Source organism: Acromyrmex echinatior, chromosome 19, assembly GCF_024713525.1.
Source record: "Acromyrmex echinatior isolate Ae372 chromosome 19, ASM2471352v2, whole genome shotgun sequence".
Classification (NCBI taxonomy): domain Eukaryota; kingdom Metazoa; phylum Arthropoda; class Insecta; order Hymenoptera; family Formicidae; genus Acromyrmex; species Acromyrmex echinatior.
Window position 1 is genome coordinate 1,197,899 of NC_141870.1, and position 19,743 is coordinate 1,217,641.

At 28.8% G+C, this 19,743-nt stretch overlaps 2 protein-coding genes across 8 annotated transcripts in view; both read left to right on the forward strand.

Moving 5' to 3' along the window:
- Positions 1-3,484, forward strand: part of Rtnl1 (reticulon) — a 32,152-nt gene extending 28,668 nt beyond the window's left edge. For all 5 annotated transcript variants that reach the window (XM_087416098.1, XM_011058314.2, XM_087416099.1 and 2 more), the window contains 4 exons: positions 212-419; positions 747-955; positions 1,042-1,147; positions 1,958-3,484. In XM_087416098.1, the coding sequence (XP_087272224.1) occupies positions 212-419; positions 747-955; positions 1,042-1,147; positions 1,958-2,012 (578 nt within the window). In that variant the 3' untranslated portion in view covers positions 2,013-3,484. The remainder of the gene's footprint in view (positions 1-211; positions 420-746; positions 956-1,041; positions 1,148-1,957) is intronic.
- Positions 3,485-3,921: 437 nt separating this feature from the next.
- Glyp (glycogen phosphorylase) lies at positions 3,922-19,656 on the forward strand. Of its 3 annotated transcripts, XM_087416093.1 has the most exons (12): positions 7,948-8,018; positions 8,412-8,630; positions 10,002-10,109; positions 10,643-10,957; positions 13,359-13,470; positions 13,557-13,876; positions 14,516-14,826; positions 14,909-15,023; positions 15,484-15,666; positions 15,932-16,279; positions 16,527-16,856; positions 17,183-19,656. In XM_087416093.1, the coding sequence occupies exons 4-12, from the start codon at positions 10,643-10,645 to the stop codon at positions 17,336-17,338; spliced, it is 2,190 nt and encodes a 729-aa protein (XP_087272219.1). In that variant the 5' UTR covers positions 7,948-8,018; positions 8,412-8,630; positions 10,002-10,109; the 3' UTR covers positions 17,339-19,656. The 3 variants fall into 3 exon arrangements, with proteins under 3 accessions (XP_011056617.1, XP_011056618.1, XP_087272219.1); XM_011058315.2 differs by lacking the exons at positions 8,412-8,630; positions 10,002-10,109 and adding an exon at positions 3,922-4,733 and having other exon boundaries at positions 7,917-8,018; XM_011058316.2 differs by lacking the exon at positions 8,412-8,630 and having other exon boundaries at positions 7,917-8,018.
- The last annotated feature ends 87 nt before the right edge of the window (positions 19,657-19,743 follow it).

Genomic DNA, 19,743 nt, shown 5'->3' on the forward strand with positions numbered 1-19,743 from the left:
TGCAATACAGAAGTGATATTTATCATTATAAAAAGAAATGTTGTTTAAACGTGGATCATGTATGTGTATATATATAGTCCCGTATTAATTAATACAATCTTAATTTGCCAAAAAAAAATAAAGGATTATTAGTAAGATATTTACGATCTTATATTAATTTGATTTTTCTTTTATGTTTTTTTGTAATGTCTTTATTTATTTCTGTTTACAGTGGCAGCTCTGATATACTGGCGTGATCCTAAAAAGTCAGGAATTGTGTTCGGCACGATACTGGGCGTACTTCTGTCATTGGCCTATTTTAGTCTGATTAGCGTGCTGGCTTATATGTCACTTCTTGCCCTTAGCGGTACCATTATTTTCCGTATCTACAAAACTGTTCTTCAAGCAGTTCAGAAGACCTCGGACGGCCATCCATTCAAGTAAGTATAAAATGATGAAAAATCTTTTAAAAACATCATGTATACATTCTTTATTTTGTTGATTAACATATTTAGTTTAACATATTTTCAAAATGAATATAATTGCATAATTTTATTGAAAAGTAATTATCGTAGAACTTTCAAAATATTGGACATTGATAATAGCTTCCGATGTGTATTTATTAATTTATAAAATATAACTGTTGTATACGGATATATAAAAAGTTAATATAATATTTAAATATTATAAATATTGAAATAATCTAGCTAATTTATTTATGATAATTTCGAATAAACCTTGCTTTAATTAAGCCATTATCTATGTAGAGACATTCTTGATCTGGATCTGACATTACCAGCTGAGAAAGTGCATGAAGTCGCAGATGTCGCAGTTGCACATGCTAATGCAGCTGTCAGTGAACTGCGCAGACTTTTCCTCGTTGAAGATTTCGTCGATTCTCTTAAATTTGGCGTTTTGCTATGGTGTCTCACTTATGTGGGTTCTTGGTTCAATGGCATGACTCTTATTATAATTGGTAAATTCTTTTATTGTACAACATTGCTTTATATTTTACGACTATGCATAGAATCAATTCAATAATCGGTCCATTTTATCTTTCAGGAGTGGTTGCTCTCTTCACACTGCCTAAGGTCTATGAAACGAATCAGGAGCAGATCGATCAGAATTTGGCCTTGGTGCAGACAAAGATCAGTGAAATTACCACCAAGTAAGTTGAACAGAGATTTCCTCAATTTACGAGAAATTTTATGAAGGAAATTTTTTCTATGAAAACAATGCAATAAGTTTTTTCTCTTTTATTACGCAAAAAATTTTGTCTTATTTACGTTAAAAATTTAAAATATGTTATATTACTATGTAAATCTTTAGTTAAATCTATTTTAATACATACGCAGTTTACTTGTAATTACATAATGGATGCGGTTAGTGACAACCGCTTACTGAGCGCTCAAGTGAGCTCAAGTGAGTTCTTGCATTTGATTGGCATATTTCATTGTATCCAAAAATATACATCAAATAGCACTCAGTGAGCAGTAATACTGAATGCACTCATTGTAGAGAAAATATGCTTTTGTTATAAAACAAATTATCGACGTATAATTTACTTGCACTGGAAAATTGTAAAAATTCACACATTATTAGGCCAAGATCTATTATGACTGAATATAATTCTCGTCATTCATAATAAGAATTGAAACTGATGTCATCTTCTGATTTCAAATTTGAATTCATAAACAAATATAATTAATTTTTACATTCTTCAAATAATAGAAATACGACAAATAATATAAAAATCGTTTTTACATATAGAGAAAATTGTGAACTCACAAAAAATATATATCTTCGTTTTGTAATAACGTTTAACAAAATTACATACACAAATTCAATTCTTGCAATAAAGTATTATTTCTATCCAATAAAATTATGGAAAGAGAATAAATACGTTGAATTATTTTTTTATTGCTTCTTATATTTTTGCTATAATGTTTCTTAAAGATCAATTATTCAACTGTTTTAGAGTGAAGGCGGCAATCCCTCTTGGCAAAAAGACTGAGCCAATAAAGGAAGAATAAAAGAAAGTCAGAGTGGTAACAATCCAACGAACAGCTAAGTCAGCAAATATAGAAAAGTTTAAGTTAGAAGCAAACGAAAGAAACGTGAAAAGTGAGAGAACAGCTTGAAAGCGCGTGTAAGAAAACTAATACACGATCGAGGAGAATACTTGCATTATTAAAACGAGGATTGAACCTTGTAGCCACGCGGGAGATGGGAATTATTGGCGGTGGGAGTTCTTTGCGAGCTTGGCCGTCGTATTTCCGGAGAATATCAATTTTTTGAGATCGGCAAGGATCGTGCACGCGTACATCGACATTCTAATCATGAAAGCAATTCTTATTGAGGAAGTAAACACCGCGAGAGAAAGAAAGAAAAAGAAAAATAACACTTAGTGATTAATTAATCGTTTATTATTACGATAAAAAGCGACGGCATGTTTTTAGCCAGCAAACAATGCAATGTGCGCGAGGTTGCTTTCAAAAATGAAATCAGCTCTTCGTCTCTCCCTTCCTTCTTTTTCGTCGTACTATTTGACAAATGTGTTTTACGATTATCATAAACTTCGTGTTTTTACCTATCCGATGATGTCCTTTGTTTTTCTCTTCGCGAAAAGAGAGAAGTATGAAAGCAAACGAGAAAATAAAAAAAAGTAGAATGAATGCTTATGAATATGTGAGAGAGAATGAATAATAAGGCTGTATGTGATTTATCTTAGTCTTGTCTTCGTCGGAACGTTGCTTGGATCATTATTTCGCGGATCGGACACCGCCAAAATAATCGTTTTACGACAAGATATAAATGAGAAATGGGGGGTGTCGGAAAAGATAGTGATACTTTAAAGATTTAGAATAGAAAAGAGTGGCGAATACGAGATGTCCAAACGTATAAATAGAATTTATTCGTCAGCAACTTTAAAAATCTTATAATTATCTAATTTACAGCGATATCCCCTAACATCTTGATGTTTTCAGTTGTTGTGTTTGAAAGAATTAAATGGAGATTTAATAATGAATTAAATTATGAAGAACGTGTATATTGTATCTGTCTCTCAATGACGTTGACGTTTGCATAATATTATTGCTACTGCATCATTAATTGTAATTATCGTTATGTACGCACTCGCAAATATATATATATATATATATATATATATATATATATATATACATCGTATATGCATATGCTCATGTATAATGTACGTATGTATATGTGTACAAATGCGCATGTGTGCATATGAATGGAAGGGACGACTATTGAAGAAAATGATCTTAAGTGAAAAGGCACGAAATATATTAAACGGTAAACGATAAAGACGCAACTTTATATCATAATATCTATAATTATTAGAACACGTGTTTTTATCGGGACCGATATCAAAATGTTAAAAATGTGAATTATAACATGCATAATATGCTTCTTGTCGTTTTCATTATTGCATCTGCATTCGCATCCGCATTAATTTATAAATAAATGATATTAAATAAAATAATCGCTGTTCTTCTCGTATCCATCCTATATCTCTTGTACATTTGAAATATCTTTTCTAATGAATTCTGAAATAGTTTTAAAAATATTTAATAAACTCAATGTTTATTTTATACGAAATTTTAATTTAATATGGTAAAGTTCTATATTTATAATAGTAAGAATTTTTTTAGTTTTGAACATGAGACATGAAACGTTTTGGAGATAAGTTTCTTCCAATAGAGAATTTATTTTAAAAAGAGGAAAAGAAAAATTGTTCTACAGTAAAAAAAATTTAGAATTTAGAAATTTTACAATAGAGTCGCAAGCCATTAATTATATGTTTTCTACATTTTATAGTTTATTCTGCGTATTATGCGTATTATACTACACACTGGATAGCGATATCCAATGAGACTCCAGTTTGCATCGTCGCTTGCGAAAAAGCAGAGCTTTTATTAGATATCGCTCATCCAATGTGCAGTAGACATAATGTGTAGAATTGTATAATTGATCTGTTCGCATTGCTTGAAATTCTCAAAAATTTTCAAATTTAAAATGAGATAGATATACATCTGGGCATTGAAAAGAGAGAAAGCGAAAATGTTGAGTGCAAAAAGTGCAAGTAACGCGAACAGATCTAATATTTTCCTGTCGCGCATATTCCATCCCTGGAAGGCACTATTTGTGTCATTCTATCTTCATCGTTAGACGTGAAATAAGAATAGAATGATACAAATAGCTTTAATAGTTCTTCCGAACGCATTTAATCACGTGATTCTTTTTGTTGCTAAAATAGCCAGTTTGAACGGCTCATGAAAACGCCTCTTTATCGATTCAAACTGTTGCCGCCACGTGTATGTAAGTACGCAACTGTTGACGCGCATGCGTCACCTTGAAGCAAGGTGACCATTGCCTTTCGAACTGGCAGCGCATCATTCGCCTTTGGCGATCCGCATCGTGTTGGTTGGGTTTACGTTATCGTAGCAGTTTGTCGTACTACACGTAATCGAGCCGATTAAATCGCCGTCATGTCAATTCCGAACAGCGATCATGAAAAGAGAAAGCAGATTTCGGTGCGTGGCATCGTTGACGTTGAAAACGTTGGGAACTTTAAGAAGACCTTTAATAGGCATCTTCACTATACTTTAGTGAAGGATCGTAATGTCGCCACAAGTCGCGATTATTTCTTCGCCTTGGCCCACAGTGTCAAGGACAATCTCGTATCACGATGGATTCGCACCCAGCAGCATTATTACGAGAAAGATCCTAAGGTACCCATTCATGTCTCGTATAATTAGTCTGTAAATTGGCATGATTTCTACAACTTTGCATTTCATTATTTTGTCAGTCGATTTTCATTTATTATGTTTGTGTTTCATTGTCATAATCGTACAAATCTCTTTATTACTTCTCTCTGTTTTGACAATTGACGATTAACCTAAGATCTTCTGTTATTTAGACTCGATTCCACTGATATAAAATTAACTTTAATCTCGGTTTAACTTAATGTTGATCTTTTCTAATTCTGGGAGTTAGGAAAAGATGAAGAATAAATTAATCTTACATTGTTTGCATTCAAACGAGTGTGTTGGAGTAAGTAAGAGTTTTGGTAGAAGCATATTGAAGCATGTGACGCGAATAAACTTATTGGTGGAACCGGGCTTTAATAGGCTTTTATAGATATGTTCTTTTTAGTCATTCTTTGCACCGTTTTATTTGTCCTCTTTTCTTCTTCAACGTCGAGAGAAAAAAGGAAAGATGATTCATGCAAAAAATTTAACTGAAAAGAACAGACCCATATTCAGAGTACGTTTGCAATGATATTAGCGAGCTAACATGCTATAATTTACATTAAGCAGCGTTTACAATGAGATTTTAATTGTAACAATAATCTTAATACGTACCGCAAAAATTAGTAGTCACAGTCTAGAATTGTCAAAACTCTGCTATGATTGGTTAATTCTTATGGTACATTTTACGGTTACAGAATGTGTGTGAGAGGTTCCTTTAAGCCGTTAGAAATTAATTAATCACAATCGAATTTTAAGGCTTAAGTTCCATTAAAATTCCAAAATTGTAGACGCTGCTTTACACATATTATAGAATTTCAAAGATAAAAAGCGTACTGAATATACAGCCATTAATATATAAAATCGAAAATTAAGGATTTGGAGAAATATCGTTTCGATAATGGAAAATAATGCTTAAGAAAATCACGTCTATTATGTAATTTTCATTATATTTTTGCAAACACTATTAGATATTTATATACAATAAAATAAAAAGACAATATCTATCTAAATCCATAATTTAAAGCAAAATTTCTTTTCAATAAGAAAGTCTAGAATTCTAGATAATTTGAAAATTTTATATTATTGCATTATTTTACTTATCAGAAATATTTTGCAATCGTATGCAAATAGGAAGTCTTTATAGTTCATAAGTCGATTACAGTTCATTAAGAAAAGAACGCATCAGAGCATTAAAAATTAGATAATGCAATTTATCAATAATAGCATGCTACGTAATGTGTTTCGTAGCTACATATGTATATCTAGAGAATGTTTATAAGAATTCAGATAAAAGCTGCGTCTTGTATATACATATATGATAAAGATTTAATAATTTTAACTATATGCGTAAATATGCAATTTTAGTGATCTTATTTTAACCTTTGTATATACGAAAGTATGATTATGATTAATCAGTCAATATGAAGGAAGTACATAGATATGCGTAACAAAAAGTAGAAAGTATAATGCAATCTGCAATACGCAACTGAATTTTTTTTTATATTAAAAGATTTTTGTGTTTTATATCAATTGATCTCATTCTGTGTATAAAAATATTAAGAGTGTATATACATTATATATTTTGTATGTTACATCAAAATATATCAGACAAGAATATCTTATCATTATTGATTTTTTAATAATGAAGATATATTTTTACTTTTATTTTTAAAGTTTCACTTATACTTATATTTTTGAAAGACTTTCTATAATGTGTTAAATAATATGTTAAATAATGTATTAAAATACAAACGTATTTCGTAAAGACGATCATTTGAACACAAATAAAAGGCTTGAAGAAGAAAGCAAAAAACCTAACATATTTAGACAGCTTCACACAGCTTTAAGTGAAACATTTATGAAAAAAATAATATCAATTTTTTTAGAAGATTAAAGAAGAGAAATTACTTTAGCCTTATGAGAACATATTACAAGAAGATGTAATAGAATAATCGTAGCTTTTAGTTCTTCTTCTTCACCAAGTAAACTATTAATTGCTGATTAAACATCAGCGTTCCGCAAAATACAAAAGTTAATAAAAATGAATGAAGTCATTGAAATTCTTTGTTTTTTTCTTTCAATATTTCTTATCTATATTAAAAAAGTCGTTTTTATGAAATGTGTTATATTCTAACATAGTATTATTTAATACTGATTATCATTTGAAAATGTTTAAAGCGGGATTACTTTATAATAAATAAATTTTTATAAGTATAAAGTGCAAGATATATGATACGTATTTTTATAATTTATAAAACAGTAAAAATTTATCTTTTAAAAAAAAGATTTTAAAAAGGCGTTTCTAGGCGTAAAGAATAAAATATGTTTCTCGACAAAAATTGTACTAAGTTAAAAAATATATCAAGTGGCGCCAAGTTATAATCTCAAAAAATTACATTATTTTACTCAACTTAAGTGAGACATACTTAACTCAAGTGATACGTATCGATTGTATTGTGTAAATATAAATTTTTTAAATTAAATTAAATTTTTATACTGTTATCTCATTTAATCTTTTGTGATGAAATCCATTTCATAGAAGTAAATTACAATATTATTTAACAAAATTGATATTTTAAAGACCCTCGCTTTGCGTATAGTTTATAACGCGAAGCGAGGTTCAAAAAAGAAATCAAAAAATTTTGGTGGGTGATCCTTCACGCTTCACGTGGATTAGTTGTGCACTCCTTGGCAGGGATAATTTGGTTTCACGTAGAAAGTCATTATGCAAGGAAGGGAAGGTTTGTGTTAGTTCTTAACATTAGTTCTTAATATTGTATATAATAGAAATAAGTTATTTATTAAATTTTTTTTATTAATAGCTTTTTGACAAATAACGACTGACGGGTAAAACTTGTCAGAGGTTACTCAGGATCATGACATTGATAATATGTGTCAAGAAGCGGGGTCCCCTCGTTATATTTATATAATCTTTTATACAACTGATACGTATCACTTGGGTTAAGTAAAATATGTCTCACTTGCGAGTTGAATTAAATTACGCAATTTTTTTGGGATTATAACTTGATGCCAATTATTGATATCAAATCTTTTATACGACTGATATGTGGTATTACATAGCATGACATGGCGTTTATATGATATAACTTTAAAATCAAATAGAGTATTTCTATTATATTGCAAATCTTGCTTTTTTCCCAGAGAGTATATTATTTGTCTTTGGAATATTATATGGGAAGATCGCTGCAAAACACAATGATCAATTTAGGGATACAAGGAGCATGCGACGAAGCTATGTATCAGGCAAGTGCTTTTATTTAAATAAATTTATGTAAATGTATCAAATGTATAATGAAAAATGTATTAAAAAATAACACGCTCTAAAGACCAATTTCTTTTATTTCTCAAAATAATTATAATAAACGAATTATTTTCAAAAGATTTACGCTATTTGCGGATTATTTCCGTGTCTTGAGACATCATTAAATACCAGCATTTTATGAACATTATAATTCATCTCATCAGTGAAAAAAGTAACTATTTTATTAGGTATTATTTCTAAGTAGTATGAACAAAAATTACAATGCTATTATAGTTTTTAACGATGTATTAAGACACAATCAAGGAAATAATTCGCAAATCGCATAGCTACTTCAAAAAGAATACCCGTAAATAAAATGAATTATTTTTTATCAGACTATGTGGAAGAAATAAGAATTAAAAATAAGACTCTACTACACATCAAGTAATACAATTATGAAAAGGGTGCTAATAATCATAAATTCTGTGCGTATCATTTAGTTCAATTTAAAAAATCCTCGAGATGAATAATAATCTTTTAACAAACTTAAGCTTGTTTGCAAAATCATGAAAAAACTCAAATTATACGTATAAGAAATTCTACAAAACACTTATGTAAGTACAGATTTTGTTCACAAGATGAAAAGACAGGGAATTCATTTCACTGTTTACATAGAGAAAGTATTGCAGTGATGAATTGATTCCAAGAGTTTATCTGGGCTCCCCAAGGTTCATAAACTGGCATACCATAGAATTATTATTTCATCTATTTTGATTATTTCATCTCTTTGCATTCTTTGGCTGCCTTTTTGCATTCATTTTCAAGTATTAGGTGTTGGAATTAATTCGTAGCGTTTTACAAGTGATGGGAAGTACTTTCATTAATGTATTTTTTAATGCTCATGTGAAATAAATAACATTCTTTCATTAAAAACGCTACGAATTAATTCCAACACCTAATACATATCTACACCTAAGTCATGTTAGTAATAGCTTTCAATTGGTTTACAAATTACCAAATCTGCAAGCAGTGTTGGATGGTATCTTTATACATGCATCTAGATACATGTATAAAGAGATACATTTTGTGTATCTAACCTGTATCTGAGATACAGGTTCAAATTCGAGTATATTTGTATCTGCATCTAGATACAAAAACAGATCTGAATTGATTTTAGATACATTTCCTTAGCAATGGCATGATTCTATCACATGTGCGTTAACGTACTCCTGTGATTGAAGCCTATACTTTAATCTCTTTTTGAGATCGCTGAGGATGATTCGAAGTGATGCTAAAACATTCGCTTTGTATCACATTTAAATTTATATAGATTTAATAAATAGACTTTGTCTTGTAAAATATCTATGCTACATGAACTGCGTTTGACTCTTAGAGCCCTTTTCACAATTATATTGTTACAGACTATTTAGAATTTAAAGATATACCCCGATAGAAAATTTTATATATTATATATATATATATATAAAACGACTTTGATCAACAAATTATACAAAATTTTTGTGTGAATCGTGTAATTATACCTTATTTAATAAATAGATTAAATATGTGTTATCTGAAGCAAATGAAAAACACAAGAAAGATTTTTCATTTCATCAATTCAAAAGAAAGTGATAAATATATTTTTAAAAATATATATATTTATACAGAAGAAAATAAAAAAATATTTCTTGATATCTATTAGGTGTTGGAATTAATTCGTAGCGTTTTTTAATGAAAGAATGTTATTTATTTCACATGAGCATTAAAAAATACATTAATGAAAGTACTTCCCATCACTTGTAAAACGCTACGAATTAATTCCAACACCTAATAGAATATAAAAAATTATTTATTTAGTAATCTTTATTAAAGAGATTTCTAGTTTAGAGTGAAAAAAATCGTTTTTTTTTTCTTAATTGTCAAAATCATAGTCTTGATAATACTTTTAAAACGATTTTACAAAATTCAAATATTTTGCCTTACAGATTTCAAAGAATCGATGTTAGGAACAGCGCAATAGATACTTTTTTCTTACATTTTTAAACATTTTTCCCTTTTCGATTTCGAATTTTTCTTGAATAATACATCTAATTGTAAGTATATTCTTTAATTTAAAAATATAATTTATATAGATCAAAATTCGAGGATAATATTATTGCAATGTAAAACTTTGTGAAAAATTAAGTAATAAAAGTGTAACTTATTTTTTTTGTAAAACAGGTTTTTAAGTATAAACATTTTTGATTAATTAAAAATGTTGGTAAAAAAGTCGTTTGCCTGTAACTTGTATACAATAGTATTAAATATAGAACACTTCACTGTCACCGACACTAAACAAAATATTGCCGCACACTCACATAATCATATAAGTGTAAAAAGTATTCGTATAGAGGAAATTATGATAAAGAAGCCTTATTTATAGCAAATAAATATTAATCAGCAATTTTATACGACGAATACATTGTGTCCTAAGAATAACTGAAATTAATCGTGTTCATGATCTTAAAATCTAATTTTACTTCTTTACTATTTCTTTCTATTTGTGCTTAAGAAACAGATTATTTTAATCATTCTATATGTATAACTCTATATCATCTATAAAATTTTATATAACTATTTCTTGTAGATGGGTTTAGATATAGAAGAATTGGAAGAACTTGAAGAAGATGCCGGACTCGGTAATGGAGGACTAGGCCGTCTAGCTGCCTGCTTTTTAGATAGTATGGCCACATTAGGTTTAGCCGCTTATGGATACGGTATACGTTATGAATATGGTATATTCGCACAGAAAATAAAAAACGGTGAGCAAATAGAGGAGCCCGACGATTGGCTTAGATATGGCAATCCTTGGGAAAAAGCTCGGCCAGAATTTATGTTGCCAGTGAACTTTTATGGCCATGTGATTGACACTTCAGAGGGCAAAAAGTGGGTGAATACGCAGGTAATAAATCCTTTTAATATTATACATGATACTTTATATAGAATGTGTTTCAAAAGATTGCTAAATGTTGTTTCATTACATATCACAATTTGGCAGGGTTGGGTAAGTTTTTTTTTAACTAAATTAAGTTAACTTATAAAATTAACTTACAATTAGTTAAGTCAAAAGTTGAATGAACAAAAAACTAATTTAGTTAAACTTACATTAAGACTGTACTAACTTAAGTTAAATAAAAAGTAAATTTAATTTTAATTTTAAAAAAACATCTTTTATCAGGATATCCTAATTTTAAAAAATTAAATTACTTTAAATTACTTTAAATGAAAACAATTACAATATAGATCAATATACATTTAATACTTTATTTGTAAATTATATTAGGTGTTGGAATTAATTCGTAGCGTTTTACAAGTGATGGGAAGTACTTTCATTAATGTATTTTTTAATGCTCATGTGAAATAAATAACATTCTTTCATTAAAAAACGCTACGAATTAATTCCAACACCTAATATAAAATAACAGATATTTCTTGTACAATAAACAACTGATTTTTAGTATTTTTACATAGATATTTCCATATTTTGGTGTAAAAGAAAATAAAATTTTTAAGAATGTAAGTAATCTTATATCTTCTCTTTGTGCTGGCTATGCTCGCACGTTTTTTAATATAAAATATAATAAACGTTTTTTAATAGAAAATATGAATTGAAATAAAAAATTTTTATTCTTTTTTTATCGCTTGTTAGATGTTCATAAGCATGATGCAATAGCGTTCCCTAAATGCAGACTCAACTCACGTTTATTTTTGGGCACTAAAAGCGTCGCGTCCATCGCACAATCATTGAGCTTTTTCTAATGTTGAAGATTTTATAGAAAATAATATTTATAGAGATAAAAAAAACTTTAATTTTTTTAAAAAAGAAAAAGTTAATAAATTAAATAAGATGAGAAATAAATCAAATGATTAAAAATCAATCCTAAACTAAGGGATTAAGAGTCAATTAAATTAAAACTTTAATGTTAATCCACTACAAAACAAAATTCATGCATTTAAACAAATATTTTGACTCATACATGAAGTCATTATCAAGGTTACAACAATCGGTGATCAAAAATAGTACAAAAATTTAAAGTCACATACAGATTGGAAAATTAAAAAATCATGCAAAGCAAAATGCCAAATTCATAAACTCCAGGAATATTAGTAATATAAAATTAGAGGTACTGTTAAAAAAGCTGTTATACAATTTTGACACTCATTGCAATACTCTCGTAGATTAGCGTCAACAGTTTAAACGCACTGTTGTAATGCGATGATGATGCCAATCATTACGATCATCCTGCTTTTGAATTGTGAGATCGTGAGTAACAATAACAGATTTTGTGAGGGATATAACACATTAGTAAAAATTTGTGAAAAAGTGAAAATTATATTATATAATTTTTTTCTGAAACAACTATGATATAATAGTGTTTCATTGTAAAAATAGTTAATTGAATCTAATATTATCACATAAATAAATTCACATAATATGTAATTAAAACATGTAATATGATTAACGTAATATAACTTGTAATTAAACTGCTTTGCCAAGTAAAATTAAATCTGTTATAAATCGTATGATTACTATACGAATATTTTTTAAAATAAAATTCCCCTCTTCGAAATGTATTCTACCTTATTCATTAAAATCGTTATATTACTCTTATCTGCTTTTATAATAAGAACATCGGTGTTCAATTTTTTCAGTTTCATTTTTAAATATATTTAATTAATAATTTTTTACTAGAATTATAAGATGGAATATTATGACAGAGTTTATTAATGATAGAAATAAATTGATTTCTACACACCATTTGATTATGACAACGAATCAAATTTTTCTCTGTGTTCAATGAACTCAAATTTATTGTTTAATAAATTTAATAAATTGAAGTTTAAAGATAATTAAATTAAGTTAAAAATTAATTCATTTGAAATTAACTAAATTCAATTAAAAGTTATTAATTTTTAAATTTATTTTATCTTTTAACTTACTAACTAGTTATTACCCAATTCTGCCATTTGGACTGATCTCTCTTTTTCAAAATGCTGACGTATCTACAGTTTTAGTACAATTAAATGGAAAATATAAAGCTAAAAATCTTGCAAGAGAAAATACGACAAAATGTATGTACGTCGACTATATTTCAACAAAGTTTTAATTCAAAGCTTGTTTACAAAAATACATAAAGTTAGAAATAAATAACGAATTTCTCGACATTTTAATAAAAAAATATTTCTAAATTTTATAGAAAATCTCTGATTAAACGAATGTCCGATGATTTTGGGATACTTCGTATAAATAATCTATAATAATAATAATAATTATGCTATTTTATTTAATATTATTAATACAGGTTATTTTTGCCATGCCGTATGATAGTCCAATTCCTGGCTACAAAAATAATGTTGTTAACACATTGAGGCTGTGGTCTGCAAAATCGCCTATAGAATTTAACTTGAAGTTTTGTAAGTATCGAATATTTCAATAAAGTTCTATGATACAGCAATAGTCTTTCTATATTTTGACTCTTCTATATTACTGACTCTTTCAGTTAACGATGGTGACTATATACAAGCGGTGATTGATCGTAATCTGGCAGAAAATATTTCTAGAGTCCTTTATCCCAACGATAATTTCTTTGAAGGCAAAGAACTCAGATTGAAGCAGGAATATTTTATGGTAGCTGCTACTCTGCAAGACATCATCCGAAGATATAAAGCTAGCAAATTCGGCTCAAGAGAGCATCATAGAACTGATTTTAAAGCTTTCCCTGATAAAGTAGCTATTCAACTCAACGATACGCATCCGTCCCTAGCTATTCCCGAACTGATGAGAATCCTTATCGATGTTGAAAGACTCTCTTGGCAGGAGGTATGTTTATCATATATGTATGGCATTATTATCTAGCATCTACATATTATTAGGTGTTGGAATTAATTCGTAGCGTTTTACAAGTGATGGGAAGTACTTTCATTAATGTATTTTTTAATGCTCATGTGAAATAAATAACATTCTTTCATTAAAAACGCTACGAATTAATTCCAACACCTAATAAAAAAAAAGATATTTTTAAAAAATTTGTTAAAATAGGAAAAAAATTACAATTTACAATGTGCAGTTGCATACTTTTTTATACATTATACACAATTATGTGTTTTCGTATTTTTTATATGTAAGGTTAATTTTTTTTTTCATTTTAAAATAATGACTTTGATATGACCTTGAATCAAAACTAAATTAAAATCATTTTAATATTCTTCTAAGAAAAACTAATTTTTATTTAAAACATGTTTTATATCTCTTAGATTCTGGTAATCTATAAGTTATGCAAATTAAAATAAGATATCTTATATTTTCCAAAAAATACAAAATCTTCGACGTATTTAAAATTTTGATTACTATAAATGATTGATTTTTCAATTTCCGACTTTTATTTAAATGTATACTTAATAGTGATGGAATGGATATCTTTATCATACGAAACAGACATCTTGAAATATTAACTTTTAGGCTTGGGATATTACGACACGAACATGCGCCTATACAAATCATACGGTTCTTCCCGAAGCATTAGAAAGATGGCCTACTCATATGTTGGAGAGTATTCTTCCAAGGCATTTGCAGATCATTTATGAGATAAATCATTTGCATCTTCAAAATGTCGCAGCTAAATGGCCTGGCAATATGGATCGTATTCGTCAAATGTCCTTGATAGAAGAGGAAGGTGAAAAGAGAGTCAATATGGCTCATTTGTCAATCGTTGGTAGTCATGCCATAAATGGAGTTGCTCGTATTCATTCAGAAATTCTCAAAGACAGTGTGTACGTAGAATTTTTTTAGTTCTAAATCTAACAATGTTTTGAGAAGATTATTAAAACGTTTAATGTGTCTTCCTTTTGTTAGCTTCCGAGACTTTTACGAACTGACACCGGAGAAATTTCAAAACAAGACAAATGGTATCACGCCGAGAAGATGGCTGCTACTTTGTAATCCAAATCTATCCGATATAATTGAAGAAGTCAGTATTCAAATACGTGAAGTATTAATTAGGAATTTGGATTTAAAAAAATTTTTCAGTTTGATTTTAAATGCACGATTTATTTAAGTATAATTATTTTAATTAATAACGTTATCAAATAAAATAAAAAATAAAAATGTTCTCTTAAAAAAAAAGTTTATTAGCTTTAAGAAATGGTTAATTTTCGCAAGTAAATGAAACATTAAAAATAACAAATTATGTATTAAATATTGAAAAAAAACTGTAAATTAATTTTATCGATTTGTTTATAATTCCGGTACCATAAAATAAACTTTGTAAAATTTCAATACATTAATCATTTTGATTCATCTTAAGAAAAGGTTGTAAAAGGGTTATCAGTTTCAGTTGGAGTTCAATCCAAATCTCTGATTTTTATAACTATGACTTACACATGTATATTTTACATGTATGATTTTGTGATTTTTTAAATAATTTGTAGAAAATCGGTAGCGAATGGACAGTTCATCTAGAACAATTGGAGCAATTGAAGAAGTGGGCGAAGGATCCGGTATTCCAACGTAACGTTGTTAAAGTCAAACAGGAAAATAAATTGCGACTAGCTCAAACATTAGAGAAAGAATATGGCGTTCGGGTTAATCCGGCATCTATCTTTGATATCCAGGTTAGAATACAATAAATACAAATACTGAGACACATATTTGATATTTTATTTAAAAGTGTAAAATAATTCCTGAAAATGATACATTTCTTAGTTATTAAAAACCGCCGCATAAATTTTAAAAATAAATTTATTGCGTGTCCATTTCTTGTCTCTAACGTCCACAACCAAACTAGCGCCTCTTGAAAGCCGAATCTTAAACTGCATGAAAAAAAATTCAACAAGATTTGAGATAAAATGATATAAGATCGAATTATTTTGTTAACAGGTGAAGCGTATACACGAGTATAAACGACAATTATTGAATTGTTTACACGTTATCACTTTATACAATCGAATAAAAAAAGATCCGTCTGCTCATTTTGTTCCGAGAACTGTGATGATAGGTGGTAAGGCAGCGCCAGGTTATCATCTGGCGAAGAAGATCATTAAACTCATCTGCAGTGTTGCTAATGTTATCAATAATGATCCGATCGTCGGCGATAAGCTCAAGTTAATCTTTCTTGAAAATTATCGCGTGACTTTGGCCGAAAAGATCATACCAGCCGCTGATTTGAGCGAGCAAATTTCGACTGCTGGCACCGAGGCGTCTGGCACAGGCAATATGAAATTTATGGTCAGTAATACTTGGCAACGAAATGAAATTTCAGATTACGCATTTGTTTACATGTCTGGCGAGATATTTTCGATAATAAACTCATTTGACAAACATGAAACCTCGAATAATCTTAATTATTTCTTATGATCTTATCTTATCTAATTTATTTAATAAGTATTAACATGTTTGTATGATTGCAGTCATTTTTTAAAAATTGTGAATTATAAAATTTGATTCAGATAATGGAGCTCTACTTTATTTTTAGCTGAACGGTGCATTAACAATTGGTACTTTAGATGGAGCAAATGTAGAAATGGCGGAAGAGATGGGTAATGAAAACATCTTCATTTTTGGTATGACAGTGGTGGAAGTAGAGACTCTACAAAGAAAAGGCTATAATGCATACGATTATTATAACAAATTACCGGAAGCTAAACAGTGTATCGATCAAATCCAAGGAGGATTTTTCAGCCCAAATAATCCTGATGAATTCCGAGATATCGCTGATGTATTGCTTAAGTGGGATAGATTCTTACTCTTGGCTGATTATGAAAGCTATATAAACATGCAGGATCATGTTAGCAAAGTTTATCAGGTACTTAATCTATTATAACTACCTTTTCTATAAGCTTTTTATAAAAAAGACTGACTAGAAAATATAAATTAAGATACAAGAAACGCCAATTACATCAAAGTTAGATGTTAGACTAATATAAGCACATGTATTTAAAATAGATTTTTATCTCAGATATATGACTGCGCTCCGATTATTTTCGATCGGTCAATTTCACCACCATTCCTACCTTCTTATTAAAAAAAATTCTTATTAAAAAAAAATTTTAATTTTAATTCAATTTTAACTTGAAATTTTAATTTCTTCAAGATCTCCATGATACAACAGTCACTTGTTAATTGTTTCAGGACGAGAACAAGTGGGTAGAAATGGCTATCCATAACATAGCATCGTCGGGAAAATTCTCATCAGATCGTACAATAGCGGAGTACGCGCGCGAGATTTGGGGTGTTGAACCGAACTGGCAGAAACTCCCGGATCCACACGACCCTCGTGATATTTAAATAAATTCGCCACTATTTTTTCATAAAGTATTGTCTGTCTTCTTTCATAATTACTAATATCCTCCTGTTGTAAACGATAATGTTTAGGACATTAATGCCAAAATAACCATAATTGCACAAAATAGTAGGAATTATTATTTGCAAGTATACAGAATGTTCCAAAATTCGCGAATTATAAATTCGCTAAATACTACAGCGAGAAAGTCTTCAAAAAATTAAAAAAGATTATTTGTAAATTTTTATTTTAAACAATAGTTTGTGAAATAATTATAATTCAAATAAAATCAATTACGGACTGTTTATACGTTGAAATATGCGCGTATTAATACTACGTACGTGCGATTCATAGACAGATGATTGTCAAAATATAATCTATAAGTGGCTATATTTAAAGTTTAAATATATAAATAAAGTGTTTAAATTTTAAATCCTTATATCTTTGCAAAAAACTATTGCTTTAAATAAAAATATCAACTTTTTACTTAATTTTTTGAACACTTGTGATATTTTGATTCGCGAATTTCAGAACACCCAGTATATATCGCGATTTCTGTACTATGAATATTTACAGAAATAAGGGCTTTTAAAATGGCACAGATATTGTTAGAATCTTTTTATGTTCACCTTTTTTGTGAAACTATATGTAGTGCAATATTCTAGTTACTAGAGCAGAACTGGGCGATGACTGCACATTTCGACAGATTTTCAGCTTGGCTCTCGCCTCTTATCTCATTAATCAGCACGCAGTCTAAATGCCGATTTGGCATTCAACCAAATTGAAAATCGGCCGAAATGTACAAATATAGCTTAGCTCTATATTAGAGTACTATTCTCTTTCTTTGTATATAGAATTCAAGAGAATGATTTTATCGCATGATAATATATTATCTGTAAATTAAGAGTACGTTCCGTTTTGGGCTTACAACGCTTATAAGCTTCATTTGTTCTTGTTTAATGTTTGGTAGATAACAAGCATGAACTGATGCCTACAGCGTGTAAACAGAACGCATCCAACATAGCATCAAATGTTCAAAATTATCATACACATTAACGAGTAGAAAATTTATGAATTAAAATTGAAGATTGGATGATTCTGAATTATATGGTACAATATTCATACACACAAATTCTAGATATAAATAAATTTAAATTAAATTTAGATTAAATTTTTATTAACAGATTGAAAACTATTATATATTGGGTCATCTAAAAAGTATCCGCGGTTTTTTGTCACTAGATAGTGTTGATGGTCAACACATCTAGTGACAAAAAACCGCGGATATTTTTTAGATGACTCAATACTTACCTACACAGAACATAATATGTTAGATATCCTCTATGGGTACTAGGGATATCCATGAGTTCCTAATCAAGCCATTAGATATAGATCTACATATCCCATTTGATATCTTGAATATCCGTAAAATATCTAATTTTAAGTATCTACGTTATATCCAATGGATATTTACATAAACATTTTTTTATACCTCTAGCACACATTCTACATGCTATTATATATATCTATTTAGATGTCTACTAGTAGTTATCCATATGGACATGTGGATATTCACTAGATATCTATTATATATTTTGTTCTCTGTAAGTAGTTTTTTTCATATGAACGAAGATAGATGAAAATACTCAATGATTCCTATTAATGAAAGGATTAGAAAAGTGCATGATATACTGCCGCTATAAACTTTCCTGTCACATCGTGCGATTATATGAGTATATCTATTTCAGATATCGAATCATTCTGATCGTGTTCAATATATTTCTTATTGTGTATTATTCATTCAAAAGTAATTGATAAAAATTCAAGAGTAACGGATTCTTAATCTTGATATGCGAAAATATTCATCAAAATACAAAAAATATAATGAATTATACGACTATCTTATTTTATTTTCAATATTAATGAAAGAAAAAAAGAGAAAAATATGCTTATTCTCTATTTTAGGCCTGTCCAATTTGACTTCTGGAACGCAAATTCATTGACGCAAAAAGTAAATATAAGTAATTTCGGAGACTATAAAGTATTGATACGCATCTTATAGTCAATAGTCCATGAAATCTTATCTTGAACTTTTTTGTGTTGATTTACGTTTTGGCTCCGGAGCTCAAATTGGACACGCCTGCTCTATTTTATCAAAAAATTATCTACACTAATTATGTCATATAGTTATGTCATATATTTATATAAGTACTTATGTAATATGTTAAAATATATGTATTAAAATAATAATGTTAAAATAATATATTGTATGTTATAAGAAGAGCATTAGTGGACTTGTTGAGAATAAAATCTGTGGTGAATATTCTTGAATACGTTCTTTAGAAAATAATATTTGCATAAAATAGCTTCTCTTATATATGAGAGAAAGAGAGAGGGGGAGAGGAAAAGC

What these genes read in the sequence shown, in the direction of transcription:
- Glyp (XM_011058315.2), top strand. Translation starts at nt 4,491, where the DNA reads ATGTCAATTCCGAACAGCGATCATGAAAAGAGAAAGCAGATTTCGGTG. An exon ending in AAAAGTGGGTGAATACGCAG is followed by an intron (nt 10,958 to 13,358) that starts GTAATAAATCCT and finishes TTATTAATACAG; the next exon opens with GTTATTTTTGCCATGCCGTA. An exon ending in CATCTATCTTTGATATCCAG is followed by an intron (nt 15,667 to 15,931) that starts GTTAGAATACAA and finishes TTTTGTTAACAG; the next exon opens with GTGAAGCGTATACACGAGTA.